The 26,154-nt window shown below is 42.0% G+C and overlaps 1 protein-coding gene across 1 annotated transcript; it reads right to left on the bottom strand.

Moving 5' to 3' along the window:
* Positions 1-2,082: 2,082 nt before the first annotated feature.
* On the bottom strand, positions 2,083-24,883 carry ECSIT (evolutionarily conserved signaling intermediate in Toll pathway, mitochondrial). The gene is made up of 12 exons (XM_080279654.1): positions 24,859-24,883; positions 23,300-23,470; positions 21,574-21,769; positions 20,585-20,717; positions 15,608-15,717; positions 14,440-14,556; positions 12,061-12,165; positions 11,379-11,487; positions 10,718-10,840; positions 8,895-9,067; positions 6,619-6,730; positions 2,083-3,535 (listed from the first exon to the last, which is right to left on the bottom strand). The coding sequence occupies exons 2-10, from the start codon at positions 23,452-23,454 to the stop codon at positions 8,901-8,903; spliced, it is 1,215 nt and encodes a 404-aa protein (XP_080135780.1). The 5' UTR covers positions 23,455-23,470; positions 24,859-24,883; the 3' UTR covers positions 2,083-3,535; positions 6,619-6,730; positions 8,895-8,900.
* Positions 24,884-26,154: the final 1,271 nt, after the last annotated feature.

A 26,154-nucleotide genomic window follows, 5' to 3' on the forward strand; every position in this document is an offset into this window, starting at 1 on the left:
CCTCGTCTCCTCCTCTTCCTCCTTGTCCACATCATCGGCCTGAAGAGCCGCTTTTCCATGCGGTTTTATTTATTTTTTTTTTTTTATGTAGTCTTTATTCAATAATATTTTCGCTTGTGCAAATAAAGTCGTCTTCTGTGTGTTTTAATTCCAAAATATGGGAGAGCGAAAAAAAAATTTGGTGAGCTCCGGGATTTAGCAATAGGGAATCATAAGGCCCGGGTGTTCAGCAGTGGTACAAGCGAAAAAAAAATTTGGTGAGCTCCGGGATTTAGCAATAGGGAATCATAAGGCCCGGGTGTTCAGCAGTGGTACAAGCTTCTAAATTTTCCCTCCAGATGGCAGCACCAGTCTTCTCAGGAACAGGAAAACATAAGACCCCTTCCCTGTGCAACCAATAATAGTTCAAAGAATGACCAGTAGATGGCAGCACTAACAATGTCTGGTGCTGCCATCTATTGGTCATCCTTTGAATTATTTTTGGTTCCACAGGGAAGGGGGCTTATGTTTTCCTGTTCCTGAGAAGACTGGTGCTGCCATCTGGTGGGAAAAATTGGAAGCTTGTACCGCTGCTGAACACCCGGGCCTTATGATTCCCTATTGATGGCCCCCCCCTGATTTTTAGCCTGGTAGATGGCGCCACCGTCGCCTATCGGATTCGACGGTGGCGCCATCTGTTGGCAAATATGTGAACTAATTTTACCAGTGCTGCCATCTGGTAGAAAATATGTGAACTAATTTTACCACTGCTGAACACCAAGGCCTCATTCCCCCCCTGTTCATCCACGGGCCTGGTAAGTACTGTCTTCTGCACTACTACAAAGGATACAGGAAACAGGGTAGGTAGTATTTCCACCACTTTATTTTGTACTCCAGTGTTCAACACGTCTGAGATTCAAGTTACATTGTATGTGAAGTTCATGGCTATGAAAAAGGATGCAAATAATGAAGGGAGAGAAATGGTAATGGAGAGAGAGTCACATGAGGGGGGGGGGGTTGTTTTCTCAATTCATGACTCAAAAAATCAAAGATACTTTCTGTAGACTCAACCACTCATTAAAAAGACACAATACTGAATGGTTTTAGTAGTAGTTGTAGTAGTTCTAGCCACAAGTTCATCTGATATGTGAACCCAGTGGGCCAAAGGCTGAAATTATTGTGTAACTGATTATTTTCCAAATCAATCTCGGTATTGATAAAGGGATGACATTATGGGTAGGAGAGTGAGGGAGGGGGTGGGAGGGCAAGATAATGACAGTATGACGGGGGTATGGGATATGGGGAGGAAGTCTGAGACAATTTAGTGATAAATTACTGGCGATTGGTGGGAAAATAATAATCAGCATTACACATTAATTCCAGCCTGCAGTCCACTGGGTTCACATTTCAGATGAACTACTACTACTACTACTACTACTACTACTACTACTACTGCTGCTGCTGCTGCTATTACTATACTACTACTACTAAACCTTCCAGTATTATATCTTTATATGGTGTGGGTGAATGCACGGAAAGCATTTTGTATTTTTTCTGGGCCATAAATTGAGGAAAGACTCCTCCCCCCTCACCTGTAACACACTCCCTCTCTCTCTCTCTGACATCCCATCTTCCCTTATCACACCTGTCTCCCCCTTAATACTCTCTCTCTCTCTCCCCCCCCTAATATGAACCCCCCTCCTCTCTCTTTCTCTACCCCCCCCTCACATTTATGTACCCTCTCTCTCTCACCTCATCTCCCCTTATAAGTACCCTCCCCTCTCTCTCTTTTTCACATCCCATCTCCCCTTATATGTACCCCCCCCCTCTCTCTCTCATATTCCTTTATCATACACCTCCCCCTTCACACAAACACACACACATACCATTTCCCCTTGTTATTTGTACCCTTCTCTCTCTCTCTCACACACACACATACCATTTCCCCTTGTTATTTGTACCCATCTGTCTCCTCTCTCTCTCTCTCACACACACACACACACACACACACAATCCCATCCAATTTACCCTGCCTCTCTCTTCTGCATAAGACATAAGAGGTAAACTTTTAACACAGGGTAAAGGTCCAACAGTGTGGGGTAGCTATATACTGTACAGTATCTACAGTTTGTAATACTAAAGCTCCCACTACAATATACTGGTAATTATTTGGACTCAAAATATATATACATTCTTAAGTATAAAATCGATAAGTTTTGACGTCTTTCAATATGCTGTCGTTACTATTATTTTGCCACCAGCTTGAGTAGTGGCAACTTCAGTGTTACATTATAAACTAATACGTGCATTATACAGTGATACAGAAGAATGGTATAACTGATTGACAATACCAGCATCACAAATGGCTGTACTCCAAACAGTACTTAGCACAAGAACAGAAGACCGAAAGAAATTTGGACCAAGTTAAGGTAAAAGAGGTATAGACAGGCAACTGAAACAAGATTTTTTAAAAGTACATATAGTTTATTTTTACAAAGTACCATTCATTTACTATACATATATGGTACATGGCTATACTCTCGTCACCTTAACTTGCCCCAATTATCATAATTTTGTAGCTTTATTTCTCGAAGTTCAATGCCAGAAACACATTATTTTCATAGCACCTCCTCATGATTAGCACAATATTCTAGGTAATCTCGTTACAACAACTGTACAGTGAAAATGGATGCGTTGCTACTTTTTGGCCAAGTTAAAGTAAAAATAGTTTAGTAATATTAGTTGTGCATTGAGACAAACTATTATTCTGACATTCTTTGAAGCCTTTATGAATCTGTTTTACACTAACTTATTCAGGCCATCACAAGAAACTAATGGGAAACTGGCTGGCTTTTGCAGTGCTGTCTCTGAATGCAAATATTTTACGTCCCACACTGAATGGCTTCGGTAAAAATTCAATGTGAGGTGCTTAAAAGCTACTTTAATTTTTTGCCTGCACATACCAATGTCTTAGTATGAATTAACCACTAGTAATAGCTTTAGAAAACTGTCTTCCTGATGCAAAAGTTAATAGAAATTGACATAATGGACCATTTAGAAAAAGATCCACAGCTATACTCACATCTGTCTAAGAAACATGCTGAGCATTAAGTACATTTGTTCTTTATTTATGTATTACAGCTCTAACCTAGGATTTATATAAAAAACAAAACAAAAAAAATGCAACATTGATAGTCTCCCCACACACAAAACCTTCAATGTAAAAATGTCCTGTACATAATTATTATTGTCCAGTTCAATTTATATACAACCATTTATATGTACAGAACACACCTACAGTACAGTAGATGCATGAACATCTTCTACCTATGGTCAGTAAATAAAACTTCGGCAAGTGATATGACGGATGATGGAAGCTGTGAGTTGCAGGGCTTGGACAACAGGAAGAGTGGATTGCTGCAGCCTGGTAGGGAGAGACTAGTGATAGTGGATTGCTGTATCCTGGTAGGGAGAGAGAAACTGTCACTAGGGAGAGTGGATTGCTGCATCCTGGTAGGGAGAGAGAAACTCACTTGGGAGACTGGATTGCTGCATCCTGGTAGGGAGAGAAAAACTGTTACTAGGGAGAGTAGATTGTTGCATCCTGGTAGAGAGAGAAAAGCTATGTTACTTGGGATAGTGGATTGCTGCAGCCTGGTAGGGGGAGAGAAACTGTTACTGAGTATTAAGCAGAATAACTGCTTAGGAAGATATACGGTACTAGGAAGTTTCCACAACTGATGACAATGTGGGCTGTAGTTTTTTGCCCCAATCCAATCCTACATCACACCCAACTATATACAGATAGATAGATAGATATATAGGTATATATAATAAGATATAGGTAGACATAGATACAGATAGATATCAGCACAATAAGAAATATCACAGTAGGTGGGAGTGCTCACCATCCACTCACTCGATGCAGTGCTGCTCTAGGGTGCCTGCCCATTTGTCTTTTCCTTCCTTCCTTGTCTGTCTTTCTTTCCTTTTCCTTCTGTTTATGGGTGACTCTGCACTGAGTGACAAGTCACATAGTTTCCTGTACGCCAGGAAACCATGTACTATGGTGGGTGGTAACCATATAACCAGATTATGGCACCTGGTGGTTTAATGGGTAATTAAGGTGCTCCAGCTGGATTTGAGCCTGTGCAGGTTTATATCCAAGAGATGGTTGGGGCTTATTGCCCATGTAATGCCACTCGGGGATGAGTGAGGCTGGTCACTCGCATCTTAAATATCAGGACCGACTTGCCTAGCCCTGGGCTCCTATGCTCCTCATGGGGCAACACTGGGTTAGATGATGATGACCACGATATTCATCATCTTTACTTATTTGTTTTTCCTCCTGTCGGAGTCCCAGGGTCCTCTGAAAGTGAACCTGTGAACTATAAGCTGTTATCCTGCTGTCAATCCTCCTCCTTTCAGGGGATAACAAGACTGGGTACATGGTTATATCAGTGCCACTGCATGAAGGCATCCCTCCATAGCATCTTGATACAACAAAATCCTACTTATATGCTTTCTCTTTCTGTTTCTGGATCCTACCTAACCCAATCTTTTAGTGGAGTTAGGGTAGTAAGGATGATTATTTAAAAAAACAATCCTCCATCCATCATCCAATCCTATGTTGCCCTGTGAGGAACATAGGAGCCCAGGGCTTGACAAGTTGGTCCTGACATTTAAGATGAGAGTGACCAGTCTCGCTCATCTCTGAGTAGCATTACAAGAACAATAAACCCCAACCACTCCTTGGATATAAACCTGCACAGGCTCAATCCAATTGGAGTGCCTTAATTACTCACTAAACCACCAGGCACCATTATTTGGCTATATGGTTACCACCCAGCATAGTAAATGGTTTCCTGGTGTACTGGAAACCATCTGGCTTGCTACTCAGTGTAGAGTCACCCATAGGCAGAAAGAAGTGGAAAGCATGAAGGAAAGAAAGACTTTGGATAAACGGTAGGATTGGTGGGGAGGGGGGTGACTAAGGACCACGTTCTCATCAGTTAAAGAAATTCCTTAGTGTCTTTCCTAAGTGATAATTCATACTGATAGTAACCGGCCCTATCCAAAAATAATTACGTAAGGAAAAGATGCTAGGCAGCTTCCTTAACTTTTGAGAATATGGACCCAAGAGTTATGATAATACAGCATCAAATGCTATTTTGTGTCCTATTACACAGGCAGCTGGAGCTACTCAGTGTCAACGAGGCAACGGTTACCAGCCTCACTTCCCCACCCCTCAGATGAACCATTACAGTCTCCATCCAGCTGGAGCACCTTAAATCCACTAAACCACCACCCAGCATAGCAAAAGACATGGCATATTGCAAACTATTTCACTTGTCACTCAGGGTCACTACATGAGAGACAGAGAGAGAGACTACATCAAGGAGTCAGGAGGGGATGGGGACAACAACAAGCAGAGAGAGGGGGGATGGGGACTACATAAAATAAAGAGGGGGGGGATGGGGGACTACATCAAGCAGAGAAGTGGGGGGAAGGATGGGGATTACATCAGGCAGAGAGAGGGGAGAGGAAGAATGGGGACTACATCAAAAGGGGGAGGGGGAACTACATCAAGCAGAGCAGAGATGAGACACTGAGTTAGAGAAAAGAGGGGGTCACTATCAAGTGGGAGAGGGGGGGGGGAAGGGAGTGGACAGAGAAAAAGGGGGAAGGGAGAGGATGACTGCACCCCCACCTTTCACTATTATTATAATTATTATTATGAGTGGGGGTGGGTGGAAGGGACTATGCTGAGTGAGGGAAGAGACAAAAGGGAGAGAGAATGACTGCTCCTCCTCCTTCCACCATTATTATAATAATAATCCATCCATCCATCATCCAATCCTATGTTGCCCCATGAGGAGCGTTGGAGCCTGGGGCTAGGCAAGTAGGTCCTGACATTTAAGATGAGAGTGACCAGCCTCATTCATCTCCGAGTGGCATTATGTGAGCAATAACCCTGACCACCCCTTGGATATAAACTTCATCGGCTCAATCCGATTGGAGCACCACAATTATCCACTAAACCACCAGGCACCATAATTTGGTTATATGGTTAACACCCAACATAGTAAATGGTTTCCTGGTGTACAGGAAACCATTCGGCTTGTCACTCAGTGTAGTCACCCATAGGCAGAAGGAACAGGAAAGAATGAAGGAAAAAAAGACAAAACAGGAAGTGTAAAGTCACCGGTAGACAGATGGACAAGGAAAGATTGAAGTAAAGAAAGACAGGAGAGGAAGGAAGGAAAGGAGGGATGAGAGGAAAGGGCAGACATCCGAGAGCAGCACTACAGCAAGTGAGTGGATGGTGAGCACCCCCACCTACGACATAATTATTATTACCTTGAGTAGGGATGGGCGGGGGTGGGGGGGACAACACTGAGTGGGGGAAGAGATCGGCAAAAGGGAGAGAGGGTGATTGCTCCCCTACCTTCCACTATTATATTACAATTATAAGTATTATTTTTATTATTATAAAAACAACCACCATTACTACGAATTTTGCAACTTTCACAAACAAGACAAATGATAAAGAAGGAATAAGATAGTTTTTAATCAAGTGGACATTAAATGTAGTTTACTTAAAATAAAAACAACTGTAAACTTTAATACATAAATTACCTTGGGTATTAATGGGTGTAGGAAGATCAAGAAGGGGGACTATGAAGGCACACGTAGGTGTCATCTGGCTGTCCGTCTCACCCTTAAGGTAGCTGATCACTTGCCCTCGCACCTATGTTGTGAATGGGATCAATAACTCTTGACTGGTAAGATAACTTTTGGAACAAAACTGGTTAAAAAAGGATAATAAAATTGTTAAAAATTGCTCTTCCATTCATTATACAAACCTTCAGAGCCCCATGAAGGGGCATAGGTGCCTGGGTCTACACTACTTAGTCCAGGCTGGATTATGAGGCAAGTGACCAGTTGCTCCTTCTTCAGTAAGGAAAATGTTGGCAGTGAGGGGATGAAGGGAGAAGGAAGAGGCCGGAACTGAGAGAGATGACGAGAACAAAGAGGAGATGGAGGAAGATGTTGGCACTATGAGAAAGGGGGGTTGGATGGGAAGTGTAATTGAGAGAGGAGAATGGAGGAGGAAGGGAATTGTAATGTGACAGAAGGAAATGAGGAGCAGTACAAAGCTGCCACACACACAGAATGGAGGAGAAAGAAGCTGGAACAACTGAGATGCAGAGGAGGAGAAAGAGAAAGAGGCTGACACTGAGATGGAAAGGAGAATGAATACGGAGCTGGCACAAAGGGAGAGAGAGAGAAGGGTAAGCACTGAGAAACGAGAGGAAGGAGGAGTAGTAGGCTACAAATGAGAAAGTGGGGGAGGAAGGAGTAAGAGAAGGGCACTGGGAAAGGAGGAGGAGAAGGCTGCAAATGAGAGAGAGTGTGTGTGGGGGGGGGGGGAGAAGGTTCTGTGATAAAGAGAGGGTGGTGGTGGTGGGGAGAAAGGGGCTGGCAACCTGGTACTGAGAGAAATGGGGAGGAGATGGATAATACTAACATTGCAGGAAGCGAGAAAGGAGGAGGATGAAGAGGCTGGCACTGAGAGAGGATGAGTAATGAAAACTGTGTTTCCTGGAAAGTTACCAGCAATGAAGTTTCAATCCTAAGATTGACTGGCAAAAATATTTCATTATGTGGGTTTTCTACCAATAAAATATTATACCTGACTGCTTCATTATGTGGGTAGCCTACCATTAAATATTATACATGACCAGTTCAATATGATGTCTTTAAAATATTTATTTTAATTATTCACACAATTTACATTTACCATATTTTACTTTGACAAGAGTATTAACAGCATCTTGGCTATAAGAAGTTTGTCTTAGTTTGATGAAATTGTCAGAAGAAATGTAACAAATAAATTCAAAAATACACCATTATCAACATACTCAAAGGTTTAGGTCCAAAACACAAAACATTATCCACTGACAATTTAAATTCACTGTATTTTTAAGAGTACAGTACTAGCATCTTGGCTGTAGGTGGTTTGTCAAAATTTGATAAAATTGTTAGAAGAGTGAATTTTAAAAATATAAATCATCATACTGGAAGGTTTAATGGGTCCAAAGCACTAAAGGTTAAACTTTAGTAGTTTCTTTAAATATACGCTCACTGCTGCAAGATTATTTACTTCAGCATTATATGAACCTCTGCTGATAAGGTGTCTTAAAGCTATATTTAAAAACATCTCGATATTTTGGCTGGAGGTAAAAAAGAAAAATAAATAAATAAATATAAACCAATCAGATAGGTAAATGTGATGCTACAGAATGTGGTGAATGTTTTTTGGCCTATCTGATGAAGCCAGCATTCTGTGGGCTTGAATGATGAGTGAATGGACGCGTGGCCCAATGAAGTGGGCAAACTTAGGCTGTCTGAACGTTGCTACTCCCCACCCTGCCCCACGGTGGGAAAGGAGGTCCGGATGATGATGATGATATCATATCCTTTCCTTTTCCTCATTAAATGACCCTTGTTAGATTTGTATGAAATGCTTGTTTGGCATAGTCTAGGAGGTCATTCTATCCAAAGTTCAGGTTTTCAGGGTTAGGTATAACAAAGGTTTACTATATCTACAGTGCCTGAGAGGGATTCATACAGTGGTATAAATATGACCAGGCTGCTCTGCTCTCTGCTTACATAAACATCCTTCAAATCCCTCTCTAACCCCTGAAAAAAGGATGATGAACTGCAGAATGAAGGTAACTTCAGCCTGTAATCCACTGGGTTCACATACACAAGAGACTAGAGTTGCAATTAAGTGCAACGACTACTACTACTACTACTATTACTACTACCACTACCACTACTACTACCACCATCACTACCACTACCATTACTACTACTACTACTACTACAGTTCTACTATGGTACTGTACCTGTGTTCACGATGGTGCCACTTGCAATGATGAGTCTGTAGGCTGATATTCAGTAGTCATCACCTCCCCAATTGGACTAGCTTGAGTAAAGAGCACTGGAATGTTCTCTAAGTTCGGGTTGGTGTTCTGCAGCAAACGGATCCACGATAACAGTGAGTCTCGGCTGGATGTCCCTAGGGAAGAACATCATCATCATCGTCAATGTCGTCATTGTCACCACCACCATCACCCAGAACACTGTACTTACACTCTTATAAATCTAACTCACTTTCCTGATGCCTAGATTATTGTACTGTTTGCAGACAGCTGGCTACGATCAACCAAGGATGACATTAAAATAACAGTTCAATGTACTGTAGTTAAACGTTTAGTAACCAGGCCTATTCTCTTTCCCCTATTAACTTGCCCTTAAAATTATCATCTCTCTTTCTTAAAAACTAAACTCCAAGAACAGTCAAACACTAGAAAATTATCTATCTATATCTATCTATTGCCAGACGCCTCCATCCCGTTTGGGGTGGCCACAAACAAATCACCTCCAAGTCGCCCTGTCCCCCGCCATTTCACTGCCCTGCTCCCAACTCACACCCCCCTCTCTCATATACCTCTCCACCCCATCCCTCCATCTCATCCTCGGCCTCCCCCTCCCTCTTCCCCCCTCCACCTCACTCACATACACTCTCTTCGTCAGTCTTTCACCCTCCATCCTCTCCACATGGCCAAACCACCTCAGTGTGTTCCTCATAACGCTTCCTATCACATCCACATCCACACCACAACGCTCCTTTATATCCTCATTCGTCAGCCTGTCTCTCCATGTGACTCCACAGGCTCCTCTTAAATAACTCATTTCCACTGCTCTCACTCTTGACTTGTGTCCTTCCAACAACGTCCAAACCTCACTTCCATACGTCAGAGTTGGTATCACAATACTGCCATGTAGTAACTTTTTTCACTTATTACACTTGTCATAAAGGAAAGCTATGGGAAGAATGCTGAACCACAGGAGACTTTTTTTCTGTTGCTAAGATATGTAAAATAGGTGGCAAAGAAGCCAACATCTGGGCCAAGTTAAAGTAAATAGAATAACAGCCACAAAAATCGTCACTTTTGCAGGAAATTGAGCAATAAATAACATTCAAAGTTTGCAATAAGACTCAACGGCCAAGTTCAAATCCTCTATATAACTATCTATCACCAGACACCTTAATCCCATTCGGGGTGGCCACAAACAAATCGCCTCCATGTCACCATGTCTCCCACCATTTCACTGCCCTCCCCCCTGATCACATACCCCCTCTCTCATATACCTCTGCACTCCGTCCCTTCATCTCATCCTTGGTCTCCCCCTCCCTCTCCCCCCCTCCACCTCACTCACACTCTTCACATTAGTCTTTCACTCTCCATCATCTCCACACTATATTACAATCCAATGAATTTTTTTCTTTTTCAACAGTTCCAGCAGTGGAGTCATTTGCCAACCTCATACGAGAATTTCTTTGACCTGTAAGTCCAACAACACAGCCCTCCATTTAATTCTAGGTGTCTACAGACAGTTCTGTCCAACACATGAGAGATTTTCTAAACTGGAAGATGTAGCCTTCATCTACACCTTCGTTAATAGAGGTCTTGAATAATAATATCTTTAAAAGTTATTCATTAACCCCACACTCATCTATTAGTCCCACACTCATCCACTCACCCCACAATCATCCACTCACAACATTCATTCACTCAAGACTCTCATTCATTCACCACACTCTCATTCCCTCACCAAACACACTCATTCATTCATTCATTCATCACACTTTCAATTCACTCACCTGTAGCACATATGGCCATAATGGTGCCATCATCCTGTTCATGAACACTCAATGGCTGTCCCACCCTGGTTTCCTCGTCTGGCTCAACCTCACCAGTGAACCAAAACTTCAGGGAACCAACATCTGAAGTATAAATAAATAAATAAGACCTTGAGGGGAGGCATGACATGGGCTCCATGGGCATGGTTTTTGGGCCGGAATGGGATGGGACCCATATCTATGCCAAAGGATACAGGGCACTGTGGTTCCCAGGCTGTTGTTTTCATTTAACTGAGAGGTCCTGAACCTGGGAGTAGCACTGCATGAAGCTGCCCTATCTATGAATGCATAATGGTGGCACAGTACAGTGCCAAAGCATCCTCAGAGGGTGTTCATGTAGCTGTCCTGGCAGGGTGCCCTCAGGCCACTGCCTCAGCCACTGGCCAAGGCTAGTGGGCTATGGGTCCCTAGTCCCCTACCTGGACTTGGGGCTTTGCATGTGGAGGGGTAACATTACTGATGTGCCTTCGAAACTAAGCACTAAAAAGTAAGGCATGGCAGCTCAGTGATAGAGTGTTGTCTTGGTCCGATATCAAACCATATGAAATAAACCACTAAACGGCAAAAATCTCAGTGGAGTCAGTGTATATTACAAAGAGTACACTGCTACTACTGTACTCACCATCCACTTGTTCCCTCTTAACTGGCTGGGGCTGTGGGGTGGCCTCAGCACGCAGGATGAAGTACCCAACGCATCTGTCTCGCAGGAAGATTCTGAATGGACCTTCCACCTGAAAACAATTTACAAATTTTAAAGCTATGCCAATCAGAAGTTATACGAAGTGCAGCTATAGATCATCATCATCATAATCATCAACATCCAGACCTCTTTTCCAACTTAACCCATTAACTGTGACATGCAGCCACTGCTGTTCCAAGGTGCACTGTGATGTAAAGCTCAAGCCATATTTTTACCTAATTCCCACCTTCAGAATAAAAAAAAATATTCAAGCTCTTTATGGTGATGATGATGGTGCTGGCAGCTGTTCAGAAATGGCTCTATTTGAGCATGTGCCACAAAGCACCCGCTCCAAAGCAAAGTGTAGTTCAGAACCTGCTCTCTTTTGGACAAATGCTTTGTGGCCCAGTTGGGCTGTGAGATGCCTGTACCACCTATAAGCTAGGGTCAGTCCAACAACTATCACTTCACTGGGAAAGAACAGAGTAGCCAAATCCTTGTCATACACTCCTCTATACATAATGCTTTCAACCAAACTGATCAACTATCAGTTTCTTTTTGCCTTATTATCCTCTTCACTTGGCCAAACCATCTCAAGCAACTTCTGCTAATGAATCCATCTTACCTTAAAAGGCTGGTCTGTGGGGTGCTCCTTAATCAGTCTCTGCTGGGTGGGACTCTGACCACTCACTACCCATGTGTCATCGATGGCATCTTCTACATCACTGGTCTGTCACAATATACAGAAAATTCATACATTAAGAACCACACAAAAATTTACATGTATACAAACATATATGGTATAAAAACAAATCCCTGCACAGGTTTGACCATGGTGCAGCTGTTTTTCTATGGACTGGGAATTAAACAAAGCATCAACACCAGTTGATTACTACCTAAACCCTGCCAAAAGTTGTGGGGAAGAAAGGAATCTAAATGTGAATGATTCATATTGGAATGTTACTCTACTTTCTGGCAAGTGTTCAAAACCTACCACCATCATCATCATCATCCAGACCTCCTTTTCTACCCTAAGGCAAGGTGATGAGAAGCAACGTCCAGACAGCCCAAGTTTGCTCAATTCAATGGGCCACGTTTTCATTCACTCATCATTCATGTTCTTGGAATCCTGGCTCTGATACGCCAAAAACATTCACCACATTTTGTAGCTTCACATAAACTTATCCAATAAAGTCAATCTGGACACTGTCACACTAAAAATGGGTGCCAAATCCCTAATCAAGCACTTCTTCTCACAACATTCATTCAGCCAGCTCGATCTTTTGTCCATCCCCAGGCCTCACCGACTTCCATACCCCTCTTCCTCACACTGTCATCCACTATATCTCTCCACCTTCTCCTTGGCCTAACTCACCTCATCCCTCCTTTAAATTCACTCAAATATACCTTCTTCACCACTCTATTGTTATCCATTCTCTCCACATGACCATACCATCTCAGTACACTCTTTTCGATTCTGGTGTCCACAGACTTCTTCGCTCCACATCTTTCATGAATCACATTATTTCATATCCTATCCATTCTCTGTACTCCACATACATTCCTCAGCAGTCCCATCACCACTGCTCTCACTCTTGACTTCATTTCATGCCACACCACAGTCTCACACCAGTAAATTAAAGCTGGCACTAAAACTCCTTCATGTAAGCCTTGTGCAGCTGCAACACTCAAACACTATTTCTTATCAAAGCCTTCATAGCACCAGCTACTTTTCTTCCTTGTGTCACTCTACTTTCCACTTCTTTTGCACATTTTCCTCTCTTTTCTATCACTGTACCCAGGCATTTGAACTCTCTCACCAATTCCAGTCTCTCTCCATTCACTGTAGCATCACACTGGGAGTCACCTCTCTCTCAATAACCATCACTTTACTCTTTCCTACATTTACTCTCAAGGCACGACATTCACAGACATCAGCAAAACTCAGCACTAGTCTACCAAGTTCTTGTTCAGTATTTGCAAGTAATGCTGCATCATCAGCATACAACAAATTTGAGATATTCCATCCATCACCATTCATTACCAATGCCATCCCTCTCTCCATTACTCGTGGTTTTACCTCTCTCATCACCCCATCCATATACATATTGAACAACTATGGGGACAGAACACAATCTTGTCACATGCCCACACCAATCATGAACCACTCACTTAGATGCTCATTTACCCTGACACATGCTTCATTACCATCGTAAAAACTCCTGACAGCACCCTGCAGCATACCATCCACACCGTACATGCGTAAAACCTTCCACAATTCTTCTCTGTCCACTTTGCCATCCGCTTTTTCCAGGTCCATGAATGCCATAAACACCTTATAGTCTTTTTCACCAGCCTTTTCCACTGTCTGTCTCACTGCAAACACTTGATCGACACATCCTTTGCCACTCCTAAAGCCACCCTGTTCTTCACTCACTAGGACTTCTGATATCTTGCTAACTTTCTCTATAATTATTCTTCTATATACCTTCCCTACCACACTCAATAAACTTATGCCATAATAATTCTTGCACTCACTTCACTCACCTTTATTTTTGCACAGGGGTACAATCACAGCCTTTTTCCACTCCAACAAGCAGTTCATTCCACTCTCTTCACTACACTTAATCATCTCTATAAATCACCTCATCGACCTACCATCAACCTACAATCTACCATTTAGAAATAAATAAGTAAATAATAATAATATCAACACTGCTGAGTTGACCAGTACTTAACGTGGCAAGTAAATCATGTTACAACAATATGGAATATTTTTTGGCAGGAAGAATGCTTGATAGATGAACAGTTAACACAGGGAGCTTTATGAACCTGAAATAAAAGTATGTGGACCCCAAAGCTTGTGATGGTGGATGCTGGGTCAACAGTACATTCGTGAGCCAAAGTGACCTGGGACGACTCAAAGGGATCACTTAGCAGACAGATACAATATTTAAAACATATAGTACATAGATAGAACAAACAGGGAGAGATAGGTAGATACCTGGAAGACAGTAATGGTGGATGCAGGGTCTACAGAACACATACGAGCCACTGCCAACTGGGCCAACTTGAAGGCATCACTTGGAATTACATTGGGAAGTGGCCACGGTGATGCATTCTACAATCCACACACAGGTTCAAAGTTTTGTCAGTTTAAACTGTAGTTTAATCATAATAGTTAATAATAACAATTACCAGTAATAATAAATCTGATCTTTTGTTTTTCAAATGCTCCAGTTCTTTCAAAGAAATTCAATAGTCTTCAAAACACACTTTCACTTTTACTCTTTAAAAAACTGTGACCCTACTCTATACAAATACAATGATGATCTGCAGTAATGCCAGCAATTAAACCCTACAATGAACACCTTTTCAAACCAGCTGACGTCCTTTCTAGTTTACTTTTACTGCTACCAGACAATCTTACTCTATTTTTGTAGAATCTGACAATTTAATCCCATAAGAGATGACCACAAATTGCATTCACGTCACCATCCTTTGTTATCTGGCTGTCCTCCCTCCAACTTATACCCATCTCTCATATGCCCCTCTACCCCATCTCTCCATCTCAACTCTGGTCTCCCCCTATCCTTCTCCCTCACTCACATACTTCTAGTCAGTCTCTTATTCTTCATTCTCTTCACAAGGCCAGCATTCTCATGCACCTCTTCACTCCCATGCTTCCATCACATCCTCAGTTACCTCACTCCCTCTTCCCCCTCCACATGACTCATACACTCTTCTAGTCAGTCTCTCTCCATTCTCTTCACATGCCCAGTGTTTCTCATACACCTCTCTATCCCATCCCTCCACCTTATCCTCTGTCTTCCCCTCCCACATGCCCTCCCCACTTCACTCTCACTCTTCTAGTCATCACTCCTCTCCACATCGCCATATTCTCTCATATATCTCTCTACCACATCCCTCCATCACAATCTTGGTCTCCCTCTACCATTCTCCCTCCCCACCTCACTGACATGCACTCTTCCTGTCAGTGTCTTATCTTCCATTCCCTCCATATGGGCAGTGTTTCTTATACACCTCTCCATCCCATCCCTCCATCTCATCCTCCCACCACCCACATACATTCATCTAGTCAGTCTATCTTTCTCCATTCTCTCCACATGACTAGTGTTAAAATCAGGTGTAAGGCATCCTCCTACCGGTACCTTAAACTTCGGCATCCAGTACATCATGCGGCCAAACTTGCGTACAGGATGACCCTGCTTGCCAAATGCATTCACCAGTATCTGCTCCATCTCTGTATCCGGTATCACTCCTGCAGTGTGATGAGGCATGGTCATAATGATGATGATACAGGTGGCATTAACCCTTTCAAATCTCAAATAGGTCCCAAGGTCACGTTTGAGAGACGCATTTTTTTGAAAAAAGTCAAGGTTTGCAAATTAAGAAAAATATCATATTCATGCACAAGAAAGTAATACACATCTGCCTATAAAACATTAGAGCTCTACCCACTATACAAGTGCTGCAAAAATTATGGGAAGTTGCGGAGCAAGTGGTGTGTGGTAGCGTATGAGTACTGCCGTCTCGGTGGGTAGGTGATATCTTGGCGCGAAGGCAACTTGATTGCATTGTTTGTTTCCATGTTTTTCCATAAAAAAACCGTGTACTAATATATGTACATTATATCTCACATGATTTGTGAATGATTCTTGAGATGTTTTCTTTACAAAAAACAAACTAAACAGTTACAAGATCCATATAAAACTATCATTTACTAGTTACTGCTGATTATTTTACTTTGCTCTTATTTTGCTTAGTACTATCAAAGGCTGTGGGGGTGAAGACATGGGGGTAAGCCTACGAGCTTGCCTTTTGTATGTCTATCTATCTATCTATTGCCAGACGCCTCAATCCCGTTTGGGGTGGCCACAAACAAATCGCCTCCAAGTCGCCCTGTCCCCCGCCATTTCACTGCCCTGCTCCCAACTCACACCCCCCCTCTCTCATATACCTCTCCACCCCATCCCTCCATCTCATCCTCGGCCTCCCCCTCCCTCTTCCCCCCTCCACCTCACTCACATACACTCTCTTCGTCAGTCTCTCACCCTCCATCCTCTCCACATGGCCAAACCACCTCAGTGTGTTCCTCATAACGCTTCCTATCACATCCACATCCACACCACAACGCTCCTTTATATCCTCATTCGTCAGCCTGTCTCTCCACGTGACTCCACAGGCTCCTCTTAAATAACTCATTTCCACTGCTCTCACTCTTGACTTGTGTCCTTCCAACAATGTCCAAGCTTCACTTCCGTACGTTAGAGTTGGTATCACAATACTGTCATGTAGTAACTTTTTCACTTCCATGCTCACTTCCCTGTTTCTTATCACTGCTTTCAAGGAACCAGCAACCTTTCTTCCCTGCTGTACCCTTTCAAGCACTTCACCCTCAAACCTCCATCCTTACTCATCACACTACCCAAATACTTAAACGTACTCACATTTTCCAATTCCTCACCATCTAACCTCGCTGTACATTCACTAACTTCACCTCTCTCAAAGACCATCACTTTACTCTTCCCTACATTCACCTTTAGGTTCCGTTTCTTACACACTCTCTCAAACTCATCCACCAAGCCTTGCAGCTCCCCTTCGTCTTCACTCAACAACACAGTATCATCTGCAAACAACAGTACAGGTAGTTTCCAAACACTATCCTCTCTCACCAGGGCCACTCCAACATCCACTACCCTACCTTGTACCTCTTTTATTACCCCATCCATGTACAGATTGAACAACCATGGAGACATGACACATCCCTGTTTCAAACCAACTTTCAAAGAGAAAAATTCACTTAGTTCACCATCCACACGCACTGCAGCCTTCGCACCATCGTACATACTCTTCACAGCATTCAACAACTTCCCATCTACTCCATATATTCTTAACACTTTCCACAATCCTTGTCTATCCACCCTGTCATATGCTTTCTCCAAATCCATGAAAGCCGCATACAACTTCTTTCCCTTCTCTAGAAACTTTTCCACTAAAGATCTAAGAATGAATATCTGATCTACACAACCTCTTCCCTTCCTAAAGCCTCCCTGTTCTTCTCCAACTAATTTCTCTGTTCTTTCTCTAACTCTGTCTATAAGTATCCTACCATACACTTTTCCTATTATACTAAGAAGACAAATGCCCCTATGATTACCACACACTTCTTTTTCCCCTTTTCCTTTGTACAAGGGAATAATTATACCTGACTTCCAATCCTCCGGGACTCTACCTTCCTCCCAGGCCAATCTGCACATCTTCCACATCCATTCTACTACTATCTCTCCCCCATGCTTCAGCATTTCACCACACACTCCATCAATTCCTGGGGCTTTCCCTGATTTAACTTTCTTCATTGCTTCCACAACTTCTATCCTACTGATTTCTTCCTGTCTTCTCACCTCCCTCCTTCTCCCAGCCATTCCCCAGCCACTTATACTCACATTACTTCCATCCTCTACGTTCAACAATTCCTTAAAGTGTTCTCTCCATCTGCTCACTTTTTCTCCCTTCTCCACTAGTAATCTACCATTTTTATCTTTCACTCCCCTGCTAACTTCACTTCCACCCTGTCTTACTCTTTTCACTTCTCTCCAGAACATTTTCTTACAGTCCCTCCACTTTACACTCAAATTCCTTCCAAATTCCTCATCCACTCTCTTCTTACTCTCTCTTACTAATCTTTTCACCTCTCTCTTCCTTTCCACATATAACTCTCTCTTCCGCCTCTCAACTTCTTCCACGCCCCTATTTCTCACCCATTCATTGTATGCTTTCTTCTTTTGTGCCACAGCCTAAAATTCACCTCTTCAGTCCACCACGCTGTTCCTTGCACCCCCCTCCGCCTTCTCTTCCTTCCACACACCACATCACATGCTGCACATATTTCTTCTGTAAATATCTTACACACACCTTCCACGTCTCCCATCTGCTCCAATACATATTTGCCCAATCGTTCCTCCACTTCTCTTTTATACTCTGCCTTTATCTCATCCTCTTGTAACCTTTCCACTCTCCTTGCAACTACTCCTTCCTCTCGTCTTTCCCTTCTTCTATTCCTCCATCTCACTTGCATCCTAATTCTGGCCACCACCAAGTAGTGGTCAGAAAGTCCACTCCCCCAACCTCTATACACTCTTGCATCCTTTACACATCTTCGCATCCTTTCATCCACACACACATAATCAATCATTGCCTTCCTTTCATTCAGTTCACCACCCACCCTTCTCATCACTCGCCATGTATACCTGTGTATCATTTTATGCCTGAAGAGGGTATTGGCTATCACCAACCCCCTCCCAGCACAAATGTCCACTAACGCACTCCCATTCTCATCTATCTCGGCAGGCACACCCCACTCACCAACTATTCCATCCACCTTCATATTACCAACTTTACCATTCATATCACCAATCAAAAACACTCTCTCATTCCTTCCAAACTTTTCCATGCACACTTCCACATTTGTCCAGAACTCTTCTCTCACTCTTCTAGCACGATCTTGCGTTGGCGCATACACACACACAATCGCCCACATTTGTATATATGTTTATTTTATTGTTGCTAACTCTATCATCCTGTGTACTTACAGGCAGCAGTAGAGACAGTGAAAAAATATTGATTATTTCTCAAACTTGACAGTGTTATAAGTATAACCAGGAAATGTGAGAATCTCATGAAATATAAATCAGAAAAAAGTATAGAAACACTAACAATCATTTGTCAATGAAAAAGGCAACACTCGCTGCACGTGTGTCCGCCTGGTAACAAATAAATGCATGGCGCGTGTATAAATGGCTACAGAAACAACCTTAGAAACCTAAAATCATAAGTCTGTAATTATTTTCCCTCAATCAGACACTCTAACACCCAGGAAATGAATAAATATTGAGACATACAACGCGGAAATCTCTTGCTTGCCTGTGATGCGCCAGCTATGTGCGTAGGCTGGAGGCAGGGGGTGGAGGATTGGAGGGAGGGTGGAGGGTGGAGGGTGGGAGGTAGAGGGGTGGGGGATTGGTGGGAGGTAGGAGGGTGGAGAAAGTAGGGGGTGGGGGATTGGAGGGTGGGAGGTAGAGAGGTGGGGAATCGGTGGGAGGTAGGGGGGTGGAGTAATGGGGATATGAAAGGGAGGAGGGAGGTGAGAGCTATGTATCCTCCAGAGCAGTAAAAATATATTGCAAACAAAATTCTTTTGCTAAATGAACTGTCTGATAACAAAATAGTAAAAAAATATTGCCAGATCAACAGTATAATAAAACCAATATGTGCAACTCAACCCCCCACCATGATTATCTCTTCCCAGATGGTTTAAACTAAAATATTGTGATCTGCGCATGCCTGGTAGAAGCAGAGGGGTCTGGGGAGCAGCTCATATCCTTATTTCATTCACCAGTCTCATGCAACAGTTTTCATTCATGCCTAAATATGCTGCCAGGGGAGTGGTTAGGAGACCCCTACCGAGAAAGCCACTATAGTGGCCAGGAGACCTCAAAGGGTTAATAATAATAATTATAATAATAATAATAATAGTACAGGGGTAATAATAATAATAATAATAAAATAATAATAAAAATAATAATTATAATAATAATTAATTAACAATAATAACTAAGAAATAATCATCATCATCATCATATAATAAATAATAAATAATAATAATAATAATAATAAATCTAAGCACAATGTCTATCTATAGCCAGACACTTTAATCCCCTAAAAGGTGGCCACAAATAGGTTCTATAGTGCCCTGTTTATCATCATCATCATCATTCAGACCTCCATTCCTACCACAGAGCTGGGTGAGGTAGGGTCAAGAAAGCAAGAAAAAAGGCTGGCTGAAGGAGAACAAAGATAAGGTGGAGGGATGGAATGAAGAGGGGGGGGTGTAAGTTGGGGGGAGGGCAGCAAAATGGCAAGGGACTGGGCGACATGGAGGTGATTTCTTTATGGCCACCCCTACTGGGATTAAGGTGTCTGGCAATAGATAGACATGGAGAAACAAGCCAAAGTCTGCCCAAATGAATGAGCCGCAGTCCCATTCACTCATCATTCAATCTTTCAAAATCCTGACTCCATCCGACAGGCATAAACATCCCCACATGAACAGAATGTGCCTGACCTACCATTCATCTCCATCTGCTCCAGACAGTCTATGGCACACTGCTGCTGTTTGGGGTAGTGCATGAACTCAACTTGGAAGATATTTGTTGGGATCATCTTTCCTTTTGGCATCAGTTCCAGCAACTTTTTGTATACCTGAAACATTAAACAGCACCTGAGCATCAGGGAGGGAGATGTTCTTTTTAAAGCCCCTTTTTTTTTTTTTTTTTTTTTTTTTTCTTTTTTTAATAGAAGGAATCAAAGGCCAAGAGCCCACAAACTGTTCCTTCCAAGCAAAAACAAAAACAATAAAAAAGAGTGCCAAATTCAAGATCCATTCATTTCAAGATGCCTGGACACACTGCATTTGAAAGGTGACATTAGCAGTGCTGACTATTCTTGGACACCGGCAGTACTGATAGATGATACAAGCCACCACTTGAAAGCCCGGGAGAATTCAAAATAACACAGAATCGCAAAAGTGACCCCCCGCGGTACAATCCATTGCACCTGAGCGTCACAAAAGTGACGCACCGCAGTTAAGGGGTTAATAAGCCAGCGTCTGGATTGACTCTATCGGATATGTTTACATGAAGCTACAGAACGCGGTGAATGATTTTGGTGTATCAGATAGAGCCAGGATTCTGGGGGCTTGAATGAGTGAATGGAAGTGTGGCCCATTCAACTGGGCAAATCTGGGCAGTCTGGAAGTTGCTACTCCTCACCCTGCCCTAGGGTGGGAAAGGAGGTCTGGATGATAATGATGAATGATAATTATAATAATAATAATAATTCATCATTCATTCATTGCCAGACGCCATGTATCCCAAACGGGGTGGCCAAGGGCTCAGAGGTAATTGTTTTACAGGGAGGGACACTAATCATCCACCAACCCCACTCGACGTAGGGAGAATAATAATAATAATAACAATAATAATAATAATAATACCAATAATAAAAACAAAAATCATCACAAACATACTAACAATGACACCACCACATAATGCCTCACCTCCAGATCCTTATGCACCCCAAACTCCTCCATGTTCTTCAGTGCGGCATAAATAAACTCGACATGGCCACGCAGGTGAGGTCCTTTGTCCCGAAACACATCACAGGCCACCATAAATGCGTCTTTGTTGCGCTCCTTCCCACTGAAGTAACCTTGGATGGTTACTGAGGTTTTGGCATCATCACTCCCTCGATTCCTGAATAAGTTGTTGTTGTTGGTGGTGGTGGTGGTGGTGGTGGTGGTGGTGGTGGACAGAACGTTTGTGTTCGGTGCATGTTCTCCCATTTTTAGGTAAATTTCGTCACTAATACAATTTTTTAAGCTGATTCCAAATTTGAACTTATTTGCTGGGAGAAATTATTATTTAAAAAGTTAGGTTAGATTAGGTTAGTTAATAATAATAATTAGAAATAGTTAATAATAATAACACTGTAATATTTAAGTATAACATTCATCTCCTTGCTCCATGCACAGATAAATACAGCTATGGTAGATAACAGAAGTGTGCCATCCTCAAACCAAGTTCCTTTCCTGACAGAAATCCACTTGTTACAGCAGCGTTTAGAGCAGATCCACTACAAATGCTTATGTTCATTGAATGCTTACAGCAGCATAACTTAGATACTGGATATTTTGTGTGTATACTTATATATTATAATTTACCCTCCCTCTTCTGTCCTTCTTTCCTTGATTCTTTCCTCTTCCTTCTGCCTGTGGGTGACTCTACACTGAGTGACAAGCCAAATGGTTTCCTGTACACCAGGACACCATTTACTATGCTGGGTGGTAACCATATAACCGAATTATGGTGCCTGGTGGTTTAGTGAGTAATTAAGGCACTCCAACTGGATTCAGCCTGTGTAGGTTTATATCCAAGGGATGGTTGGGGCTTACTGCTCACATAAATGTCACTCAGGGATGAGTGAGACTGGTCACTCTTATCTTAAATGTCAGGATCAACTTGCCTAGCCCCGGGTTCCAATGCTCCTCGTGGGCTATCGACATAGGATTGGATGATGGATAGATGACTTATTAACTAACCTAATTATTATTATGGCAGTAACTAAACTAACCTAACCTAACTTGTAAAAATAATTTCTCCCAAAAAAATAAGTTAAAATTTGGAATCAGATTAAAAAACTGCATTAATAATGAAATTTACACAATAACGGGAGAACATGCACCAAACACAAGAGATCCAGGAAGACAAGGAGTACAAGTAGGAGGAGGAGGAAGAAAAAAAGGAAGAGGAAGACAAGAGGGTGGAGGACAACTTCCACATGACTGAGGAATAACTTTACACATTCAATAAAACCTAATACAGTAAGACTTTTACAAGTGAATACCCGGTACCTTTCTCAACTATAAGGTACCATACTACCATTCATGTCAGTGACAACAAAATCTCTGAATCATGCTAGCTGTAATGGTAGTACTTATTGCAACCAAAGCTAATCTGAATGTGAACCCAGTGAACAGCATGCCAAAAAACTGCCTTTCTCCTTCAGCCCATCATCCACCTTTCAGAGAGATAGGGAGGGACCTGAGGGACATTTCAGTAACTGGGCAACTTCCACCCAGTCATGCTGGTGTCATCACAAGAAGGCATCTCTCTACAGCACCCCTACATTGTCCATTACAAACCTAATAAATACATATATCAGACTTCACAAAGCTCATTATTAGCTGCACATTCCAACTTTTAAGAGACACTTTATGTACAAACCTGGCAGCAGTGGCAGTGAGAGAAGTGAATAGAAGTCTGGTTTGGTGGGACTGGTGAGCAACTATGGTACTGATGGTGCCAGGAAACAATAACCTCAAGCCTCGAATACACTCACGAAGGCTTCCACTACCCAATAAACTTCCTGGTAATACCATACTGAAGTACAAATATCTGAAAATACAATGTCTTGATTTACTTGACATATCCAGTTATCTATCTATATCTATCTATCTTTCTAAGAATATATGAACTTAAGGAGAGGATAACTGCAGTAGGCCAGTTGGCTCAGGCTAGGTAGTTCCTACAAGTGACTAAACAGTTACTGTAATATTCGGATGTCCTGTACTTCGATCTGCCAATTTCAATGTATTTCTCCTGAAGTTATATTGGTCCAGTGATCAAGAAAATAATATAATTTTGTTGTACAATTTATACTTTTAATATTTACTGTATTTAAGTGAAGTTCAGTTCTGTTGTTTTTTAACAGTACTTTGGGTAGCTTTTGTTTTGAGGGAAATTGTTCTGAAAACCCAGTTCTAGGGCATTTCCTCTAGAAAAACTCCAAAAATTAATCACTCAAATTAAGGCCAAAAACAGTGAGAGAGAGAGAGAGAAACTTTGAAAATACCTGTAGTGGTAGAGTAGATCCGAAGTTACCGAAATAGCGTTTGGTTTAGGATATCGGCTCTGCAGAAAACCTGCTAAACACTGTACTTGCTTTCTTCAGTTTTTCTTGCTTCTTGCCCTTAAGATTATTCTTATGCAGCTGCATAATTTTTCAACTTATAACCCTTCCCTGACCCATCTCTACTCACCCTAGACAAATTTAGATGAGGATTTGAGGCAGAGAAATAATGGGGTATTACACAGGCTATATGGAGAATAAGTTGTAATTTTCAGGGGGGAGGGGGGGTTTGTGTCAATCTTTATAGCTGATTTCTGTATTGTTGGCAATTTTCTATTTTCATTCATCAAGGTAATTTGTGGTGCAGTGTTTTTCTAATGCAATGCTATTCACTCTAGCCACATAAATCATTGGCATTTTACTGTAGTGAAATCCTCACCCCATCCCACTTAGCTATAATGAGTGAGATGTGGGAATTCATAGTTTTGAAGTGGGGAAGAAAATGCTGTGTTTACAGTTGAAATGAAAGTGAAAACTGATAGAAATACAACAGAAGTCAAAATGCACACTGCCCAGATGATTTATTCACAATGATAAATTCATAAAGCCAAATCAAACCAAAATAACCAAACCTAATTTTGTCAAATGTGGATCTAACCAAGCCCATTCATATTAACAAAAAATTAGAGTATGGCAAGGATAGCACAGAAGACATATACATTTAAGGAATAACCGTTGACACACACAACCATATACCTGTCAGATACTCCACAGCCTATATTACTACCTTTCCGATAGAATACCGAAATGAAAACACTGGTCACTGTTCTCACTGTGTTCAAGGTTAGTGGAGTTTAATATTCAACTTTTGGTATTCCGCCCATAAAATATATCACCAAATACATGCTAGGCATAATGAATCGCATATTCTTACCTAGTTTTCCCATAAACGCTAAATAAAATTTTTTAGATGATATCCCGGCCTTTGTTATGTATCGGGTTATCGTGCCGACGTGCCGTCTGCAATGGTTGGGGGTTAATTTTCTGAAAATTTTATTTTGGATATTACCTGAGAATGATATTTTATACCATTTATAGTACATAACAGAATATTAGCGTGATATTTAAGATGTGCTAGGTAGGATACAACCCTTCGCCATTTCCGTTTCACAACCTTGCCCGTCTTGGGATTTAAGCGCAAAAGCTTAACAGGATATAGTAAAACTAGAGCTTTATTGTTCATCAGTAAGTGCACACTTTGATTATGCAATGCAGCTGTCCATATTATGGACTGGATAAAATATCCTTAGAAAATGTGCAGAGAAGAATGACAATGTTATGTGACGAATTTTTCACATGTGCAGGGAAGAATGACAATGTTATGTGACGAATTTTTCACTTGAAAGCAGGCCGAAAAGATTCAACCTGCACTCACTAACGCACATAGCAAGGGGTGATTTAGCTGTGATGTTTCAGTGAATGACTGCCATAAATGAGGTATTGGTCTTTGGGTGGAGTTACACGCCGAACGAACGTAAACAAACATGAGCGGACGCTGAAGAGCCCATGGATGACAATAATTCCTGTACATGCAACTGCCTTCTTTTCCTTTGACATTTTATTGGTTAAGTGACTGCAGTGCGGGATACAGAAACCTACCTTTATTACGGAGGTCACGGGACATGAACGGATGCTCGCGGGTGCGTATGTGATTTTCTGCATAAACGTTCGCGAACTCTTGGTCTCGTTTGTTCGCCAGGTGTGACCACAACACCCTTAAGAATGAGCAGGCAAGTCAAACCATAATCTGTGGTTTCAGACTAGAAAAAGTCCATATATTTGTGGAACTAAATGAGAACTGGTTTGCTTACAAAGTAACAGATGGAAGGAATAAGCTAGCCAATCCTGTAGTCCTGTTTTGGACGGTGTTCCTTCCAATGGATTTCAAGAAGACTGCTGACACCTATGTCCCAGATGGGATGGCTACATACGAATCTCCCATACAATGTTTTGTCTTCCATCATTAGCCTACCCTCACTCCAATTCACTCCTCCAACCTAAGGCTGCCCTTTCTCAAACTCGCATACCCTCTCTCTCGTATATCTCTTCATCTCGTTCTCAATTAGCCTACCCACCCCACCTCCACCTAACTCTCATGCCATATTCAGTTATCTACTTCCGCTCCACTTCACTCGCATGCCGTACTCCATAATCTACTCCCCCTCCACCT

The sequence above is a fragment of the Coenobita brevimanus genome, chromosome 79, assembly GCF_032717465.1.
Source record: "Coenobita brevimanus isolate Jiangsu-jjx chromosome 79, ASM3271746v2, whole genome shotgun sequence".
Classification (NCBI taxonomy): Eukaryota; Metazoa; Arthropoda; class Malacostraca; order Decapoda; family Coenobitidae; genus Coenobita; species Coenobita brevimanus.